This window comes from Carettochelys insculpta, chromosome 27, assembly GCF_033958435.1.
Source record: "Carettochelys insculpta isolate YL-2023 chromosome 27, ASM3395843v1, whole genome shotgun sequence".
In the NCBI taxonomy this organism is placed as follows: domain Eukaryota; kingdom Metazoa; phylum Chordata; order Testudines; family Carettochelyidae; genus Carettochelys; species Carettochelys insculpta.
The window spans coordinates 9999770-10017500 of record NC_134163.1 but is presented as its reverse complement, the minus strand read 5'-3'; the positions used below and the strand labels follow the sequence as shown (position 1 = coordinate 10017500).

At 47.1% G+C, this 17731-nt stretch overlaps 1 protein-coding gene across 7 annotated transcripts in view; it reads left to right on the top strand.

Annotated features, from left to right (window-relative positions):
• The window catches only part of PTPRS (protein tyrosine phosphatase receptor type S), a 267499-nt gene that overhangs the window by 130442 nt on the left and 119326 nt on the right, over positions 1-17731 (top strand). For all 7 annotated transcript variants that reach the window (XM_074978298.1, XM_074978303.1, XM_074978302.1 and 4 more), the window contains 2 exons: positions 11504-11649; positions 13145-13286. In XM_074978298.1, the coding sequence (XP_074834399.1) occupies positions 11504-11649; positions 13145-13286 (288 nt within the window). The remainder of the gene's footprint in view (positions 1-11503; positions 11650-13144; positions 13287-17731) is intronic.

Here is a 17731-nt window from a genome sequence, read left to right as displayed (position 1 = left end):
GCCTAGCTGTCCCTCCGCTTTGGCTCATTATCCCCTGCTCCCTGGCTGGTGGACAGATATCGGAAGTGATGTTGTTACAGCTGATTGAAAGCACTCGCACGCCCACGGGGCCCTGGGCTGCCACCCGGCTCCGGCAGCATGTGCTCTCGTGCTCCCTGGCCCTTCGGCACTTGACTCTGGGGCGGCCAGCTTACACGACAGCCTTGCTTATCTGCTTGGACTGCTGGGCACTGGAAGGTGCTTCCTAGCTGCCTCTCTCCAAATCTCCTCAGAGCAGAGCGAGGCGAGCACAAGTGAGGCTTCTGCCTCCATTGCTCTCAGAGCTTTATTTGTATTTACTGTAGCATGGAGAGGCTGCAGCCGAGACTTAGACTTCAGTATGCTGAGTGCTGTACCTGAGCATAGGGCAGAGACGGTCCCAATCACCGAAGGGCTCTCAATCAAAATAGACAAAAGGGAGAGTGGTAGGGGAAACTGAGGCACAACAAGAGGATGTGACTTAGCCAAGGTCACCTGACTAGTCTAGACTGGCCTCCAAGTCACCTGATTCCCATTGCTCTATCCACTAGGCCAGTGGAAGGCAACCTGCACCTCTCCCACCAGGCTGCATGTGGCCGATGGACCCCCAGCTGCCCCCCATACACACACACCGATCACACACTGGGGAACCACACTTCCTATGCTTCCTCCTCCCTCCCAGCACTTTTAAAGGGAACACTGGTGCTGAGTGTTTGTTGTTAAGACCATTGTATCACTGTGATCCCAGCCGTGCCACCTAAATAATAATCCTTAGGCCTAGTGGCCATACTGGATCAGAGCGTCAGGTCACCACGGCTGGGATGCTGCCTGTGTGTGTGCTTGATGCTTGACATTTCAAGGGGAGGTTAAATCTTTTCCTGGCCCACGGAAGTATCAGTCTAAGCCTTTCTGTACCACGCCAGTAGTTACGTTTGTATTCTGGTAACACAGGCAGGCGCTCACTGCGACTAGAGTCCCAATGTGTTATGTGCTACAGTGACTGTCTAAATAGCCGAGAAGGAAGGATTGTTGTGCCCACTTTGCAGGTGGTGCCATACTGCAAATGGCTTGGCAGATAGCACAGTCTGGAGGATAGACCTGGCCAACAGTAGCCAGAGCCTGTGGTGACTTGCCAGTGTCTACTACATGACATGGTGGGTCAAGAAACATTGTTTGATTGGCCTGTCTTTTTCCTGCGTCATTTTGTGTTCTGTGCATGGGGGCTGACCCCCTGCTGTGTCACTGAGGTTGCTGCTGCCTCCTCAGTGGAAACCTGTGCAGGATGAGGAGAGGGAGAGGAGAGAAGGGAGCTCTTCAGATGACATATTTCCCTGTGGAAGTACAGGCCAGAAGCTGTGTGAGCCAAAGTGATTAATTAACTCGCCAAGGAGGGGTGGGTTGAGGGCAAACAGAACAGCTGCCTGGGCTGGTTGGGCTGGTGCCAGTGGACAGCAAGGGAAAGATGTTGCCTCTAACAAAGTCTCTGCTCTCTCTCTCCCACTCCCCCGGCTCTGCCAGGCTCATCTCCCTGAAGGGAGCCAAGAGCCACCAGCAGTCAGAGGAAATCTCTGCCTTCAGACTCTAATTATCCTGTCTGCCTTCCCAGAAAAGACCAGTTGGTGAGCGAGCCTGCTTGTATTTCGCATAGCAGCCCTGCATCCTGCTGCCTCCCCAATTACTGCTAATGGACTTTTTATGATGATAAGACGACTAGGTTGGGGAGAAGGTATTGACGGGGAAATGGAATATAATTCACTCCCTGTTTGTTTGTTCTGTCAGAAAGCCCACATTTTAATTTTGTTTGCAAGGCACTGAGAAGCAGCCCCGAAAACATAAAGGATCTGTCACTAAAACTGTGGGTTTTGAGGTAGCACAAGTCTCAGCAGGAGCTCTCTGAGGGGTATTTTCAGTCTCATTGAGCATCTCCATAGAGACATCCCCCTGTACCAGTGTTGCGATTCTCATTTCTCTCATATAGAGGAATGCAAATTATGGATACAGGTTTCTTGTCTCCGCTCCAGCCTCCGCTCCCTTACGCTGGTGCTCTGAACAGAATCTCCCTTTCCATCATCACATTCTCCCCACTCTCCATCTGTCTTAAATGGGCGCCTCCTGTGTTAATCTCTCCTTAGCTTCCATCTTTCTTCTGTTCTCTTTCTCTGCTCTTCCCTGGCTCTTCCTACGCAGTTCTCTTTCCTGCCTCTGTAAATTCTCCCTCTGGGTCTCTTCCCTTCCAGCCTCCTCTTTTTCTCTGGCCTCCTCTGCCCCCACCCTTCACATCTCTAGCTCACCTTTTTCTCCTTGTCTTTACCCGGATCCTGTCTACCTTTCCATACAGTTCTTCTCTTCTCTCCCCATTCCCACCGTTCCTTACCCACCCTTGCCTCTCTGTCCTAGCATTTCAGTAGTCTCTGCCTGTGTTTAGCACAGTGATGTAGGCAGACTGGGACGGACACATGGATGGGCCCTGATTTAGGGTGGGCAGGGCAGGAGCATTCAGGGCCACTTCACCCCACCTCCAGCACCCTGGGAGCAAAGGGAGGCAAAGAAAAGTTTGCTCCCACCTGCACTGTACCACCCCACCTCTAATGCCTACACCTGGGCATTGGATTGGGGGTTTGTCCTAATCTGTTCAGCACTCTTTCTAAGGAGCATGTCGGGGTAGTGGGGCTTGCCCAGATCCAGTAGGGAGTGAGAGAAGGCTGTGGGGGCTTTCCCCTTTCTGCTTGCCCGGCGGTCCTTCTGAGTAGCAGGGTCAGGGCACAGGGGCTTGCCTCACTCCGATGAGCCAGCTGGGGAGTCGGGGTTGGGAGTTTAGAAGCCCCCATGCCACAATCCCACTCCCGGGCAAGAGCGCTGGCCAGGCGGCGCAAGACAAGTCCCAGATGAGGCTCTGTAGCTGGAGGACCAGATGAGCATAGTGGAGCTAGTCCAAGCCATGGACCTCGGCAAGAGCACTGGGCAGGAGAAGTAGTGAAGCCCCCCATGGCCCAACCCGCTTTTCCCAGCTGAGGTGCTGGAGTTGGGTAAACCCCAAACTGGCTGAGCAGGGCAGACGCTGGGGAAAGAGCAAAACTGAGACAGGGTGGGTCGGCCTGTATGACAAGTTGGTGGACACCCTCAAAACAACATGTCAGAGTGGGTGCCATTGCCCAAGTAAGGAAGCACCCATGGCATATTTCGTGGCACATAGATCACAAACTCTGAGAGACATTTTAAAAGCGGAGATTAAAGCTGCCGCACAATGATCTAGTTACAGGGAGGATGGCAGAGCTCCTTTTCTAATCATAAAACTGTTGGCAGCTGTGAAAATGGAGAGAGGGTCACTAAATCAACAGAAGGTTTCAGCCCAAAAAGAACAAAGGGAAAGGAGCATGTTTTTACTCCTCTGTTGACTGGAATGAACTCTTCCTGGTTCAGCCTGGCTCCTTCCTTACCATGCCTGCAGAGAGAAAGCACCAGCTTGTCAAGGGAGGTAACCTGTGATTCTAAGGGCCGTATGGTGGAAGGTGCCTGAACTTCCTTCTGCTTTTGTGAAGTGGTTTGACTGCTGAGAGTCCCTGTGTTCCTGGTTCTAGTGATTCAAGCTGGCTGTTGTTCATTATTCTTTGCGTTGTGGTTGTGTGCAAGGGCCTCGCTAAGATTGGGACCACTTTGTGTAGGATGCCATGCAAACTCTTTGTGTGAGAGTCCCTGCCTCACATTGCATAGAGTCTAACAGGTAATGAAGACAAAAGGTGGAAGAAATGGAGGATTATTATTTCCATTTTACAGATGGGAACTGAAAAGGAGACCGTGGCAGAGACAGGAAATCAATCCAGGTTTCCTAAGTCTCTCTCCAGTTCCTTGTCATCAGAACCACGCTTCTGTGTCACATTTTCCCTGGAGTTCCAACACCTTTTACCCCTCTGGGGTAGGCTGAGGTATTCTGGGTGATGTTTAGTGTACATCTTCCCCTACTCATTGTCTCCTCTGCGTCAGAAAGAATACAGGGGTTTGCCAACACATACCGAACTCAGCTTGACCCATTTTTCTAATGGAGATGTATTTTATATAGCAACCTATACAAGAACCTAGTGAAGGAAATAGCCATGCAGTTATCTGTTTACTGGGGTGGCTGACCTATTGTAAAAGGTCCAGAGAAGTGGGTTTGTGAGGAACACCCCATTGGATCCATTGGCCATGCCCTGGGTGCTCAGGCTGCTTGTCTGTTCTTTCTTGTGCTCTTGCTGCCTTCCCACGCTGCCTCTAGTACAGTCTAGTCTCTCTCTCTCTCTGTTCTTCATGCTGGGGATAATTGAATGTTCTTTCACCAACATGGGTGGGAGTTGAAATCTGGTGTCCCCACGTGCAGGCTCTTTGGGTCAGCATGATTGGAGTGTAGGCCTCTGTGACAATGCTGACTGCAGAGACTGGGTGGCCCTGGAAAGTGGAAGCCAAACCTTTTTAAATATACATTTTGTGACTGGCTTTCTTTTGTCTCCATTGATTTTTCTTGCTGCCGTGGGCGAGGGGCCCCTTTCAGCCAGGCTCATGCTGCTGTCTGCCCTGGGGCCCGCTGAAAGAGTAAATTGTTTGTCTTGACTTGCTGTCCATTGTTGTGGTGCTTTCCTGGAGGCGGAGGGGAATGGAGGGACCTGACAGCTTCATGCAAAAGATGAATTCTCCAGCCTACAGTCCGCTGGAGCTGCCCACCTCACCTCAGGGCGGGGGAGAGATCAGGAAACCATGAGGACAGGAAAGAGCAGCGACACGGAGACTAAAGTTTTGAAAAGTCCCTTAGTAGGTCAGAGCCTGGCCTGGTAACCCTGCTTTGGGCTAGGAACCATCTTAGAATGGCTGCATTACCCCCTTCTCTTCTTCAGTTGCTCTGTGGCTCTCCTGGACAGCCCAGTACCAGGGCAGTAGGACACAAGGGGAGGCCCCCTGAGGAGCTGGGTAGGAAAGAAGCAGAGAAGCATGTGGAGAGCGAGTGCCAGCCAAGGGATCTGCTTGGGGAATCAGCCTTCAAGCTGCTGCTGCTCTCTCCGTGTGGGCAGCCCATGATGCTGTCAGGGGTTTTCCCCAAGAGCAGGGAGCTGGCAGCAGGGCTGGGGGACAGTCCTCCCCTCAGCAGCTCTAGAAGGATTGACATTCCTGCCGCTTTGCACCTGAGGAGGAGAGGAAATAAGCCAGGCCTGTGTAAAGAGAGAAGACGTGGGCCGGTTACTATAGCGACGGAGCAGTCCAGGCCTTCCGTTTGCTTCTGTTTTCCTGACAGCTCCAGCCTCTTCTCTGGGCTCTGCCCTTGAGACAGTTCTCAGCTGGCTGGGTGGAGGGGAAAAGAAGGAAAGGCAGAGCATGTGTGACTACTGGAGGCTGGGGAGAAGCATCAGGTCCCGTTTCCCTCCCCCTCACCCCCAAAGAGGGCTCTCCATACTGGTTTGGAGGATAGCTCACTAACTAAAATCATAAAAACAGGGCATGGGTTTCCCCTCTCTCCTGTCCTTTGGCCATGGAAGAGGCAGTTGTAGGGAGGGGGAATTGTCTGTTCAGAGGGAAGTTGCAAGATGAGATGGGTCCCCTTGAATCTTGGGCTCCTCAGATTCTGCTGACCTAGGTCCTCAGCCTAGGTTCTGGTCTGGAAGGTGTGAAATTTTGCTTGCATAGTGTAGATAGGAGAGAGAGCAAGCATGATTATTTTCTGTCTCCCGACCCATCTATACATCTCCTAAACTGTCTTCCCAAATAATGCAGTGCCAAAAGAGTTTTAGAATTGATCTGGAAGGTTGGCTTGATTTTCCTTGAGAATCAGTCTAGTCTGAGGGGCAGGTCTGCGCTTCAACTTTATCTGTAGCATTGTAGTCAGGACACTGCTCGGCTGACAGGAGAACTGCAGTTAATCCGTCTCCGTGAGAGATGACAGCCAAAGTCTGCCCATTGACATAGCGCTGTGTACAACTGGGGGGAATAAGGTGGTAGAAGTGTGTCGCTCAGGGTGGAGGGGGATTTTTCACACCACTGAACAAGGGAGTTATACCCATGTACCTTCATAGTGTAGGCCCAGCTTTGGAAAAGCCCCAGGAAACCATCATTTCTCTCTCTCTCTCTCTCTCTCTCTCTCTCTCTCTCTCACACACACACACACACACACACACACACACACACACACACACACACACACACACACACACACCATCATTTCTCTCTCTCTCACACACACACACACACACACACACACACACACACACACAAAACCATCACCTGTTTTGCATCAGCCTGACGTGTCTCCCCAGGGCGCTGGAAATGAGCACTGAGGTGGTGGTCTGTGCAGAGAGAGAGAATGCGGCTGAGATTTGTGTGCTTTGGAACAGTCCTTTTCTTGGCTCTCGTTTGGATGGATTCATGCTGCTGCTTGAGGTGTATGACTTAAGGCTTTTCAGTCTAGGCCACTGGTTCAGTTCCAGCCTATGCTGGTAGTGACCCAAGGCTGTTGTTACCTGACAGCTGTTGGTTGACCTTTCCAAATCCTGGCTAACGGGGTAGATGCTAATGTGCCAGAAAACCCTCACCACAGGCACCAATGACACTTCTGTTAGCTGCCTCTGCAACCAAACCTGCAGTGGAAGCAACCAAACTGCCCTCTCGACAACTGGATGCATGTGCTCATGATTGGAGTGTGTTGGTGAGACAATGTGGAAGAAATATGGCTCTGCATCCATTCTATTTATACGCAAAAGACTCAGCACTCTGGGGCAGTGTTCCCTCTAATCTTTTCCCCTCCACGTGCAGATTTTTTCCATCTGTGTGTGCAATAATTTTTATGTGCCCCCACCAGGAGAAATACAAACCTAGCTGTGGGCACTGTGCTAATCAGCTGGGCGGCATCTGAATCGCTCCTGGGCGGCCACACAAGCCCGCAGCTTTCAAGGAACGCTGATGTGGAGCTAAATAATTCTTTTATCCTCTCTACCCCTTGAAGATCCCAGCTGTAGGGCTTGTGGGGAAAGAAAGGAAGAAATTGGGGAGGAACAATCAGTGTCACGCATACAGAATGGGAACAGACTGTCTAGAAGTAACTACAGCAGAAAGGGATCTAGGGGTTATAGTGGACCACAAGCTAAATATGAGTCAACAGTGTGATGCTGTTGCAAAAAAAGCAAACATGATTCTGGGATGCATTAACAGGTGTGTTGTGAACAACAGACGAGAAGTCATTCTTCCACTCTACTCTGTGCTGGTTAGGCCTCAGCTGGAGTGTTGTGTCCAGTTCTGGGCACCGCAGTTCAAGAGATGTGGAGAAATTAGAGAGGGTCCAGAAAAGAGCAACAAGTATGATTAAAGGTCTACAGAACGTGGCCTATGAAGAAAGGCTGAAAGAATTGGGCTTGTTTAGTTTGGAAAAGAGAAGATTAAGGGGGGGACATGATAGTGGTTTTCAGGTATCTAAAAGGGTGTCATAAAGAGGAAGGAGAAAATTTGTTCTTCTTGGCCTCTGAGGATAGAACAAGAGGCAATGGACTTAAACTGCAGCAAGGGAGGTTTAGGTTGGACATTAAGAAAAAGTTCCTAACTGTCAGGGTGGTCAAACACTGGAATAAATTGCCTAGGGAGGTTGTGGAATCTCTATCTTTGGAGATATTTAAGAACAAGTTAGATAAGTGTCTATCAGGGATGGTCTAGACAGTACTCGGTCCTGCCATGAGGGCAGGGGACTGGACACAATGACTTCTCAAGGTCCCTTCCACTCCTAGCATTCTGTGATTCTTAAGATTCACTGGGGCTTTCCAGGATCAGTGAGGGCATACCTTTTGTGTTTCCATCTGGGAGGATTGGTGAAATGGTATAATACAGTGATGAGCAACCTAGGCTAATCAGTGGGCCATGTGAGTGGCTTCCTTCAGCTCAGAGGGCCACAAGGTTATTGTGACCCAAAGGGTTGCCTGGGATTGGGCAGCAAGGAAATCAGAGAATGACTTAAAATATATATCAAGACACTTCAGTCCTGACATGTCAGAAGAAATACACAGACCCTCTGGTTTCTTGTCCTAGAATGTTTTTTTTTTTTACTTTCGTTTAGCCCTTGTTTGTTATGAAACTTCCCAGATTCATTTACACAATACGTCAGAATCCTAACCAAGGCCCTTGCATAAACTGTATCTGAATTCTGCTCCGAAGACTCTGGATTTTGTCCCTCCATTGTGCAACTTGTGGGAATTCCTCGCTTCTTGTTCACCTGATGAGGGGAGAATACTTTCAAGTGCTTGATTGGGATTGTGGTGGGTGGCATGGGGGTGACTGGTGTGGGAGCTGTGGCTAGCAGAGATCAAAGACTGAGGTTAGAGTTGAGGGGCCATACTTTTAGAAACAAATGTTTGCAGAAGGAGACCTAGAACTTGGACTCTTACATTACCTCGCTTGCATGATGATCATGCTACTAAATTGCATATAATGCATCCCCTTCAAATGGAAAGAACTACAAAAACTTAACTCATTTGCCAGCTTCGGAGGGTGGAGAGAAAATCAATCCCAGAGGAACAATCAATCATACTCCCCTCCCAGAGCCAGAAGGAGAACCCAAGAGTCTTCACTCCCAGGAATTTGCTCTAATAACTAGATTACCTTGCCTTCTAAAATAATAGTTGATATTATGTATGATTAGTTACAGGCAACATTTTTAACTGTATTAAAGAATCTGATTTTAAGACTAGTGTGTAACTTTAATATCTTTAAGAAGCTCTTGACCTTGTCATCTGCACCAGTGCAGCTCAAAAATTGTGCGTGTTCTGTGTGGACTCTTCAGATTTTAACTGAGGCAGGTGAGGGCACAGAAAGCCTTGGATAGAAATTGCATTTTAAATTTTAGCCCACAGCAGATTTTTTACAAACAAATGACAAATTCCGGATAGCGGGAGTTTCCAACAGAACTTTCAGACTAGTTTATCTGTGACTGTGCAAAAGCAACTCCACGACCTCTAAATATGAATTTATAAATATCTAAATCTAATGCATGTGCAGACAACTTTCGGCTGGACATAACAGCTCCAACAAATTGTATTTACCTGAAGCATGGAAATAAACACTTGATTCCGTCACACGTGCTTTTATTTATATACCTATTGCCCGGCAAGGAGACGGGGCTGGGAAGAAGACACTGTCTCTTCTCTTTAGATCACTCCAGTTCACTTGGGACTTTTCCTGGGCTACCATTTGCCCTCTTCTGAAACTTTCATTCATTCATTCATTTTCTCTTTTTGTGGGCTGTCTTCATCTTGCTTTATAAAGCTTGAATGTGTACATATAAATATGCACATTTCACAGTAGTGTGGTCTACTTCCACAAGAATAACAGACGGTAACTTTATGATCTGAGTGATTTTATCTGAACACAGCTGTGGTCTCATGATTTAAATATTTAAGTAAATTTTACGCTAACTAGACTAGAGGAAACTGTGCTGGGGGAGCAGGTTAGAGCTGGAAAAAGGCATGGAAGGAAGGCCTCCACTTTGGGAGAGTCTATAGCTATTCCTTGCTTGTAATGCTTTTCTCTCTGCCTATTCCTCCAGAGGTGCTCTTGAAGACTGTCAGGCTAACAGGGGAGTCATTGTCTAGAGAAGAGTTATTGAAGGTTGGAGTTTCAGCTCCCAGCTGGATAAAACTCAGCTTGCAGCTGTGAGGGCATTTTTGTTTTTTTTCCCCCAGGCATCCCTGCCTCTCTGAATAACTGAATGCAAGAGGCATTGGAGGGGCTTTTGGATTCCTCTCCAAGCTGTGCAGATCCCCTGCTTTTGGGTTTAAAAGCCCATAGTGTCTCTTGGGAGACAGCTGCAGGAGCAGGCCACAGACTCTGGCTGCGCACTTAGTTTTGACAATTTGATTGTTTCAAGTGGTGACGAATTTGGTTTATTAGTCTACGTTGTCAGCTCGTGCTTCCAACATGTGTGCATGTGTGTAGGTAAAAATACATGTGCACTTGTGTGCACACACAAAAATTGGTCACACACATTGTAGCTTCTATAGGCTAATCATGTTACACACACCAGGGGATCCTTGTGTACAAGTTTCCTAGCTATCATCTTCCCACGCTTCCCTGTTTAGGGGCTCCCTGAACCTCACTCCCATCCCATCCATTGTCAGCAAATCATGGAAGATTTGGGTTGGAAGAGATCTCAGGATATCATCTAGTCCAATCCCCTGCTAAAAGCAGGGCCAACCCCAACTAAATCATCCTAGCCAGGGCTTTGTCAAGCTTTTCCTTAAAAATCTCTAAGGATGGTAACTAATTCCAGTGCTTCACCATCCTCTAGTGAAATAGTTTTCCTAGTATCCAACCTGGGTCTTCTCCACTGCAACTTGAGACTATTGCTTCTTGTTCCGTCATCTGCCACCACTGAGAACAGCTTGGCTCCATCCTCTTTGGAGGATGCTATCACATTGAAGGCTGCCATCAAATCCCCCCTCATGCTTTTCTTCTGCAGACTAAATAAACCCAGTTCCTTCAGCCTTTCCTCATAAATCATGTGTCCTAGCCCCCTAATCAGTTTCCTTTACTCTCTGCTGGACTGTCTCTAATTTGTCCACATCCTTTCTTTAAAGGAGGACCCAAAACTGGATGCAACATTCCAAATTTGGCTTCAGCAGTGCTGAAGAGAGGGAAAGAATAACTTCCGTCCATATGGCTGGCAGTGCTCCTACTAATGCAGCCCAATATGCCATTAGCCTTCTTGGCAGCCAGGGCACACTGTAGACTCATATCCAGCTACTAGTCCACTGTAGTCCCCAGGGCTAGGAGCTTTCTATTCCCCCCGACCCCACATGCCCTGTCCCACTATCTTCAATACCACTGTCCCACACTCTCCGTCTCTATGGCAAGGGTTCTGTTTTCCCTCATTTCCTCCATAGCATTATCCGCCATTCTCCACCCCTGCCAGGGGTTCTCGGTGACTCTCCTGTTTGTCCTCTTCCCCCCTGCAATGCTCACCTAGATTTTCTTTATTCACCTCTGTGCTCCTCCCTCATTCCAGTGGCTCTGTGCCCCCATCCGAGTTATAGCATTGTATATAGAGATATACCTTTAGGTTGGTGTAAAGTTTCGTGGGACATTTGACTTCTGTCTTGTAAATCACCAGAAACATGCTCCTGGGAAACTACGCTTCATGATAATTCCACAGCTGTGTTGGTGATTTGTGCCTCCATCCCACCATTGGATCCATGCCACTGGACACTTGCACCTACACAGAGTGCCTTTGAAATCAGTGAAACTCTGAATAAGTGCAAGTATTTCATGCAGGATCGATGTCTTAATCTCTGTGTGCTTTGGTTTCCTCCATGTCTGAAAAAGGGCTGATGAAACTCCCTTGCCAGAGGTAGTGGATGGCTTCCTTTGGTATGGGGTGTTTGCTGGGAGGAAGATAGCTGTCCGTTACAAGCAATGGTGGTTTTTGATTAACTATGACGGCTACTTATAAGACTCTGTCTACCATTGGGTTTTTTTCTATTTTTTTAAGGTCCCCCTGAGTTCATCAAAAAACCAGTGGACCAAATCGGCGTGTCGGGAGGTGTGGCTTCTTTTGTATGTCAGGCAACCGGGGATCCCAAGCCACGGGTCACCTGGAACAAGAAGGGGAAGAAAGTGAACTCACAGAGGTTTGAGGTAAGAGACAATCTGGGGTTACCTGTGTCTGCATGTTTGCAGTGAGAGGTGTGAGTGCAGGAGGTATAGACGTGTTTGAGCTCGCTTGATCAGGCAATGAAAGCAGCAAAGCTGCAGCAGCACAGTTTGTTAAAAGCCTACCTGACACCCTAGACCAGGGGTCAGCAATCCCCGGCCCGGGTGCCAAGAGTGGCATCTGAGGCAGGAGCTGAGCCCTGCCCTTCCTCCCCCATGCAGCCGGGAGCTTGCTCAAAGCCATATGGCCTGTAGATTAATACAAGACCAGTAATGCTACCAACCACTGCCTAAAGGGTAAAGCAGTTGTAAGTAGGACTATTAATGACTTTAAAAAGTATCACTGGCACTCAGACTGTGCATGGAGGTCAAAAGATCAAATTTCAGCCCTCTGCCTCAGACGAGTTGCTGACCCCTGCCTTAGAATATACTTGAGCAACTAAACACCGCCACCCCGCCCTAGCCCTTGCAACTGCAGCTTCACTACTATTGTCACTGAAGCCAACTAGATCAAAGTTAGCTCAGATACATCTCCACGGTTGTAGCTGTGCCACTGCCGATGGATGTGTAGAAGTTATTGTGTGTGTCTGTCAAGAGCCAAGCAAAAGTAAAAGTTTTATTTCATGAATACCTGAAGATGTCAATAAAAGTGGTGGGGGCGAGGAAGGGTATAGGGGATTAACTATAGAGTAAGTTATGGGTTCTCAGTCTCTAACATCTGGGAGACTTTGGCTAAATGAGAGGAGAGGTGGCAAATACGTTACTTTTTGAAAAAGTGTATAATATAAAACTGCTCCTTCTTTGTCCACCAAGAAACACAGGCCGGACTGGCCTTTTTAATCTGATGTTTCCCCCGCTCAGCCAGCTCTTTAAATACACCTTCCCTATTCCCAGCCATATTCTTTTTTTAAAGGTTTACTACAGCGTTTTTGGCATTGATGGCTGCACCTTATTTGTATGTAATATCTAAATGAGAGTATGTAGTAGGGCACATTGGGGGCGGTAGTTAAATTTTTCTGCTCTTCTCTTTGATCCCTAATGGGCCTTGACCCTACCGGCTGGCTGTGGTTTGGTAAGGAAATTCTGGTGTCTGCTCTTCGGGTAAAGAGGGGAACTAAATTTTCATTTCTCTGTCTCCATTTCCCCATGGTCCTGCAACACCTCGCCGTTTCACTGGCATTTCAGGGGCGCTTTCATTGAATGAAATGGGAAGTGGGGAAGCAGGTGCAATTCAGTCCTACGATTGTAGGTCTTGATGCAGACCATCTTGGAGCGAGTGCAAAGATTGTCTTTGTGTTCCGTGAGCATTGGGCGGGTCCTGAGGGAAAAATGCAGAACTGGCTGGGGAGAGAAGAGGGCAGGAAAGGGGAACTGCTGCAGCCGGACTGATCTGTGCAGCTGCACTCGGCATGGGCTGGACTGAGCATGTCCTGGGTCCAGAGATTGTACACAATCCCTCTCTCCCCCCTTTCTGTCTCAGACCATTGAATTTGACGAGAGTGCAGGTGCTGTGCTGAGGATCCAGCCCCTTCGGACTCCCAGGGATGAGAACGTCTATGAGTGTGTCGCTCAGAACATTCATGGGGAGATCACCGTCCATGCCAAGCTCACTGTTCTCCGAGGTAAGAGCTCGCCAGCCTTTGGTGTTGGCAGAATGAAGGATGCCTGCTCCCTGAGTGTGGAGGTTGCCGTACGAGCAGTGGGGCAGAGGTGCAAACGCCCACCTGATCCTGTGCAGCAGCCCTGAGCATACACCTCACGTTCCCCGGGTTATGCTGTTCAGGGCACCTGGCCGGAAGTGCCCTCATTTGCCCGTGGGTGGGAGAAGATCGCCATTCTTGACTATGTTCTCCAGCACTTGTGGCAATGTTTCTCCTCAGTTGCGTCTCCACAGTGGGAGAGCGGAGCCAGAGTTATGCCAGCGAGTGCAAGCCCAGATGTCTCTGCATAGCTGTCATCCTCACAAACTCCCCTTCACTCATGCTCCTTTCTTTCCTACCCCAAACACTTCTGGTGGCCTCTCTGTCTCATTCGACTCTCTCCTGTCCCATAGAAACTCCCTTCACAGAGCATCTGCCTGCTCGGGGTCAATCTTCCAGGGTTTAGTTTTTGCACTCCTGGTAGAGATGTGTGAAATTGAACTATCTGGGGTTGGAGTCAAGGGAGGTCAATGGGAGAGTTTCTCCTGTCAACCTCCCCTTGTGAAGATGGCCAGGTAAGTTGATCGTAGACAAATCCATTCTAACTATGCAACTGCCATCGCTAGGATTGCGTATCTACAATTGACTTACCTGCCTAGTGTAGACCAGGCCAACGTCTCTATCAGGTTTTTCCTCTGAAATCTGATCTCTGTCATCCAGCGGCCCAGGGGAACAGGCATTGTCTGATGAAGAGAGGCTGGTTCCCGTATGACTGGCTGAGCCCCTGCTCCTTTCTTTATTCAGGTCTCTCCCTCCGGAATAACCCTCTCCCCGTTCCCCATTGGGCCCCTTATGTCTTTTGCTTACACCGTTCTCCCTCAAAACCCCATGTCTCCTCATTCTCTTATAAGAGATCGGTCTAGAGACTGTTCTTTCATTTGAAACATTCTCTGTGTGTTGGGGGATGGCTGGGGGGTGGAGCTGCAGGGTCCACTGTCACTATTTTCTGGCTTTTTGTGCCTCCAGATGTTTTCTGCCTTACTGGGTGGTGGTTTTATTAGTCCCAGAAATCTAGAACTGCCACAACACAGACCGTAGCCAACCTGCTCCCTGGAATGAACCTGCTTTTGGGGAGGAGGTGCAGGAGGTTCTTGATTTAGACAAGAAGGGCTTGTAAATGGTTCTGACAGGAAGGCCTTATGGGGAATGGTGGAAACAATGGCCGGGTGGACATTCCCAACAGGTGTTGCCATGAGGTGCCCTGGCTGGGAGGGGAGCTTCCAAGGGGAAATGCTATAGCAGTGGGTGTGGGAGCTTTGGATGTATGGGTAGTTCAGGTAAGAGCACTGGCTTTGCAATTAGTTCTGAATCTTAAGCGAGATGTTTAGGAGTTCCCAGTAAGCCTCATGGCATGGAGTAGGAGCTCTCAACCCATAAGTCTGTATGGAGCCCCCTCAGTTGCAAAGTATTCCTTCAGCTTAAAGTCCTTTTGCTGAATGGTTCAGAAGAAATTTCCTAATTCATGGAGGCCCAGGCCATCATCTAGTCCAGCAGATCTCAGTTATTTGTTCCTGGCCCCCTTCTTTGTGTCTGTAGTTGTTTACATCCCTGCCCCTGTCACACCAAACAAGTAGCTATACCAGTAGATACAGGCAGTGCTCCTGTGAATCAGTTCTGATGTCTTTGTTTTTTCACTTGAATTGTCTTTTCCCTCCCCCCACCCTACTGTTGCACAAGTGAGCTCTATTGTAATAAGAGCAAAACTGCAATTGTAGTCCGGGCTCACCATTAAACATGCACACTGTGTTATGGCAAATAGTTCACATTCTGATAGCAACAACTTTGCATAATACTATGCAAGCTTAACAGAAATCCATCAAAATGCACAGCGCCATCTAGAGTCAACTGTACAGTGCCCTCTGAGGACCTGATCTGTCTAGAGGAATCAGCTTTGCTAGTTATTCATGCAGTGGGTAAAAAGTATGTAGTGAGCCTTTCTCCCCCATCCCCCTGCTAAAGCTTCTCTCATGCACACACCCCAAATAAATTCCTCGCTCCCCAGTTTGAGATGTCTGACCACTTGTATAACACAGGCTAGAGAACAGATCATTTAGAAAAACATGCAGTCTTTAGGTAAATATTGCCACTGAGGGAGAATCCATTAAGACCCCAGTAAATTGTTAATGACCTTCCCTGTTAAAAGCTTGCATCTTATTTTCTGTCTGAATTTGTCTAACTTCAGTGTCCTGCTATTAGATTGTTTTATACCTTGCTCTGCTACATTGAGGAGCCCATTGTCAAATATTTGTTCTCCAGTTAGGTATAGATATAGACTTATCAAGTCACCCCCAGCATCTTCTCTTTAAGTTAGGTATATTGAACTCCTGGAGTTTATCACTATAAGGTGTGTTTTCTAATCCTTTGATCATTTTCTTGGCTCTGCTGTGAGCCCTCTCAAATTTATCAACATCCTTCTTGAATTATGGGCACAAGAACTGGGCACAATATTCCAGCAGTGGTTGTACCCGTGCCAAACGCAAAGGTAAAGTAATCTTTTTGGTCATAATTGAGATTTTCCATTTAACCATTTGCTCTTTCGGCCACAGCATTGCACTGTGAGCTCATACACTCATGATTATTCTCCCCCACCCACAAGTCTTTTGAAGAATCAGTTTCCCAGGATAGTATCGGAGGGGTAGCTGTGTTAGTCTGGATCTGTAACAGCAATGAAGGGTCCTGTGGCACCTTGTAGACGAACAGAAAAGTTTTTAGCATGAGCTTTCGTGAGCACAGACTCATTTCATCAGATGCAGGTCATGGAAATCTGCAGGGCCAGATCGAGTATCCAACCCTGAAGGTTTGGCCTACATTCTTTCCCCCTAGATGTATACATTCGTGTTTAACCATTTTGAATCACATGTTTGCTTGCATCCAGTTTACAAAACAATCCAAGTTGCTCTGTATTGATGAGTGACCCATCCTTTCCTTTATTTGCCACTCCTCCAGTTTTTACGTCATTTGCAAACCTCATCAGGGATGATTTTATGTTTTCTTCATTTAGAATAATGATAAATAGGGTCGGGCCAAGAAGTGAGCCCTCTGAGACCTGCTGAGAAGCACACCGCTCAGTGATGGTTCCCTGTTTACAGTTGTGTTTTGAGACCTATTAGTTAGCCAGCTTTTAATACATTTCATGTGTGCCCTTTTAATTGTATATACTAGTTTTTTAATTAAAGTGATATGCACTGCCAAGTCAAATACCTTAAAGAATTCTATGTATGTTACATCAACACTATTATCTTTATCAACCAAATTTGTAATCTCATAAAAAGTCAGTTTAGTTTGACAGAGTCTGTCTTTCATAAAACCATGTTGATTGACATTAATTACATGACCATACTTTAATTCTTTATGAATTGAGTCTCAAATCAGCTACTCCCTTATCTTGCCTAGAATCAATGTCAGACTGACAGGCCTATAATTACCCAGATCATCCTGTTTCCCTTATTAAATATTGGTTAACAATGTTAAATTTGTTCTAATTTTTTGGAACTTCCCCAGTGTTCCAAGACTTCCTGAAAACGGACATTAACAGTCCAATGAGCTGCATAGTCAGCTCTTTTAAAACTCTTGGATGTGCATTACTTTTAAAATGTCTAACTTTAGTAGCTGCTGTTTAACATTCTCCAGAGAGACAAGTGGAGTGGAAAGTGTTTTCTCAGCACTCTTAAATTATATGACTACATTGTCTGATTTTCCCAAATACAAAATGGAAATATTTATTGAATGCCTCTTTCTTTTCTTCATTATGATAGATAATTTTATCATTTCCAACTAGTAATGGACCAGTGCCATAGTTAGTATTATTTTTGTTCATAGTATACTTAAAGAACTTCCTATTGTCCTTGACTCTGCTGATCATAAATTTCTCTGTGTATCCCTTTGCTTCCCTTATCAATTTTCTATAATTCCTAGCATCTGATTGATATTCATTAGTATCAACTTCCACATCTTCCCATTTATTATGGTTTTTTTTTTAATTTATAGCTGCTTCATTTTGCCTTTACACCTCTAAGTTTTTAACTAATTCAGCCTTTTTCCTTGATTATAGGATTATGGCTTTTGGAGCATCCAATAAAGTGTTCTTAAACAATTCCCAATTACCAGGCATAATTTTCTGATTAAATTCTTCTTCCCAGCTGATTTAGCTCATAATTGTTTTCAGCTTTGTGAAATTGGCCCTTTTAAAGTATATGTAGTATGTCTGGACTTCGTTTTGTTAGCCATTATCCGTGTAATCAGGTCATGATTACTCGTACCTAAGCTGTCATTAAATGTTAGTTCTCTGGTCAGATCCTCTTTATCTGTCAAGGCAAGGTCTGATATAAAACTCCCTTGTGTTTGAACGCAACGGTTTTTGAGTAAGG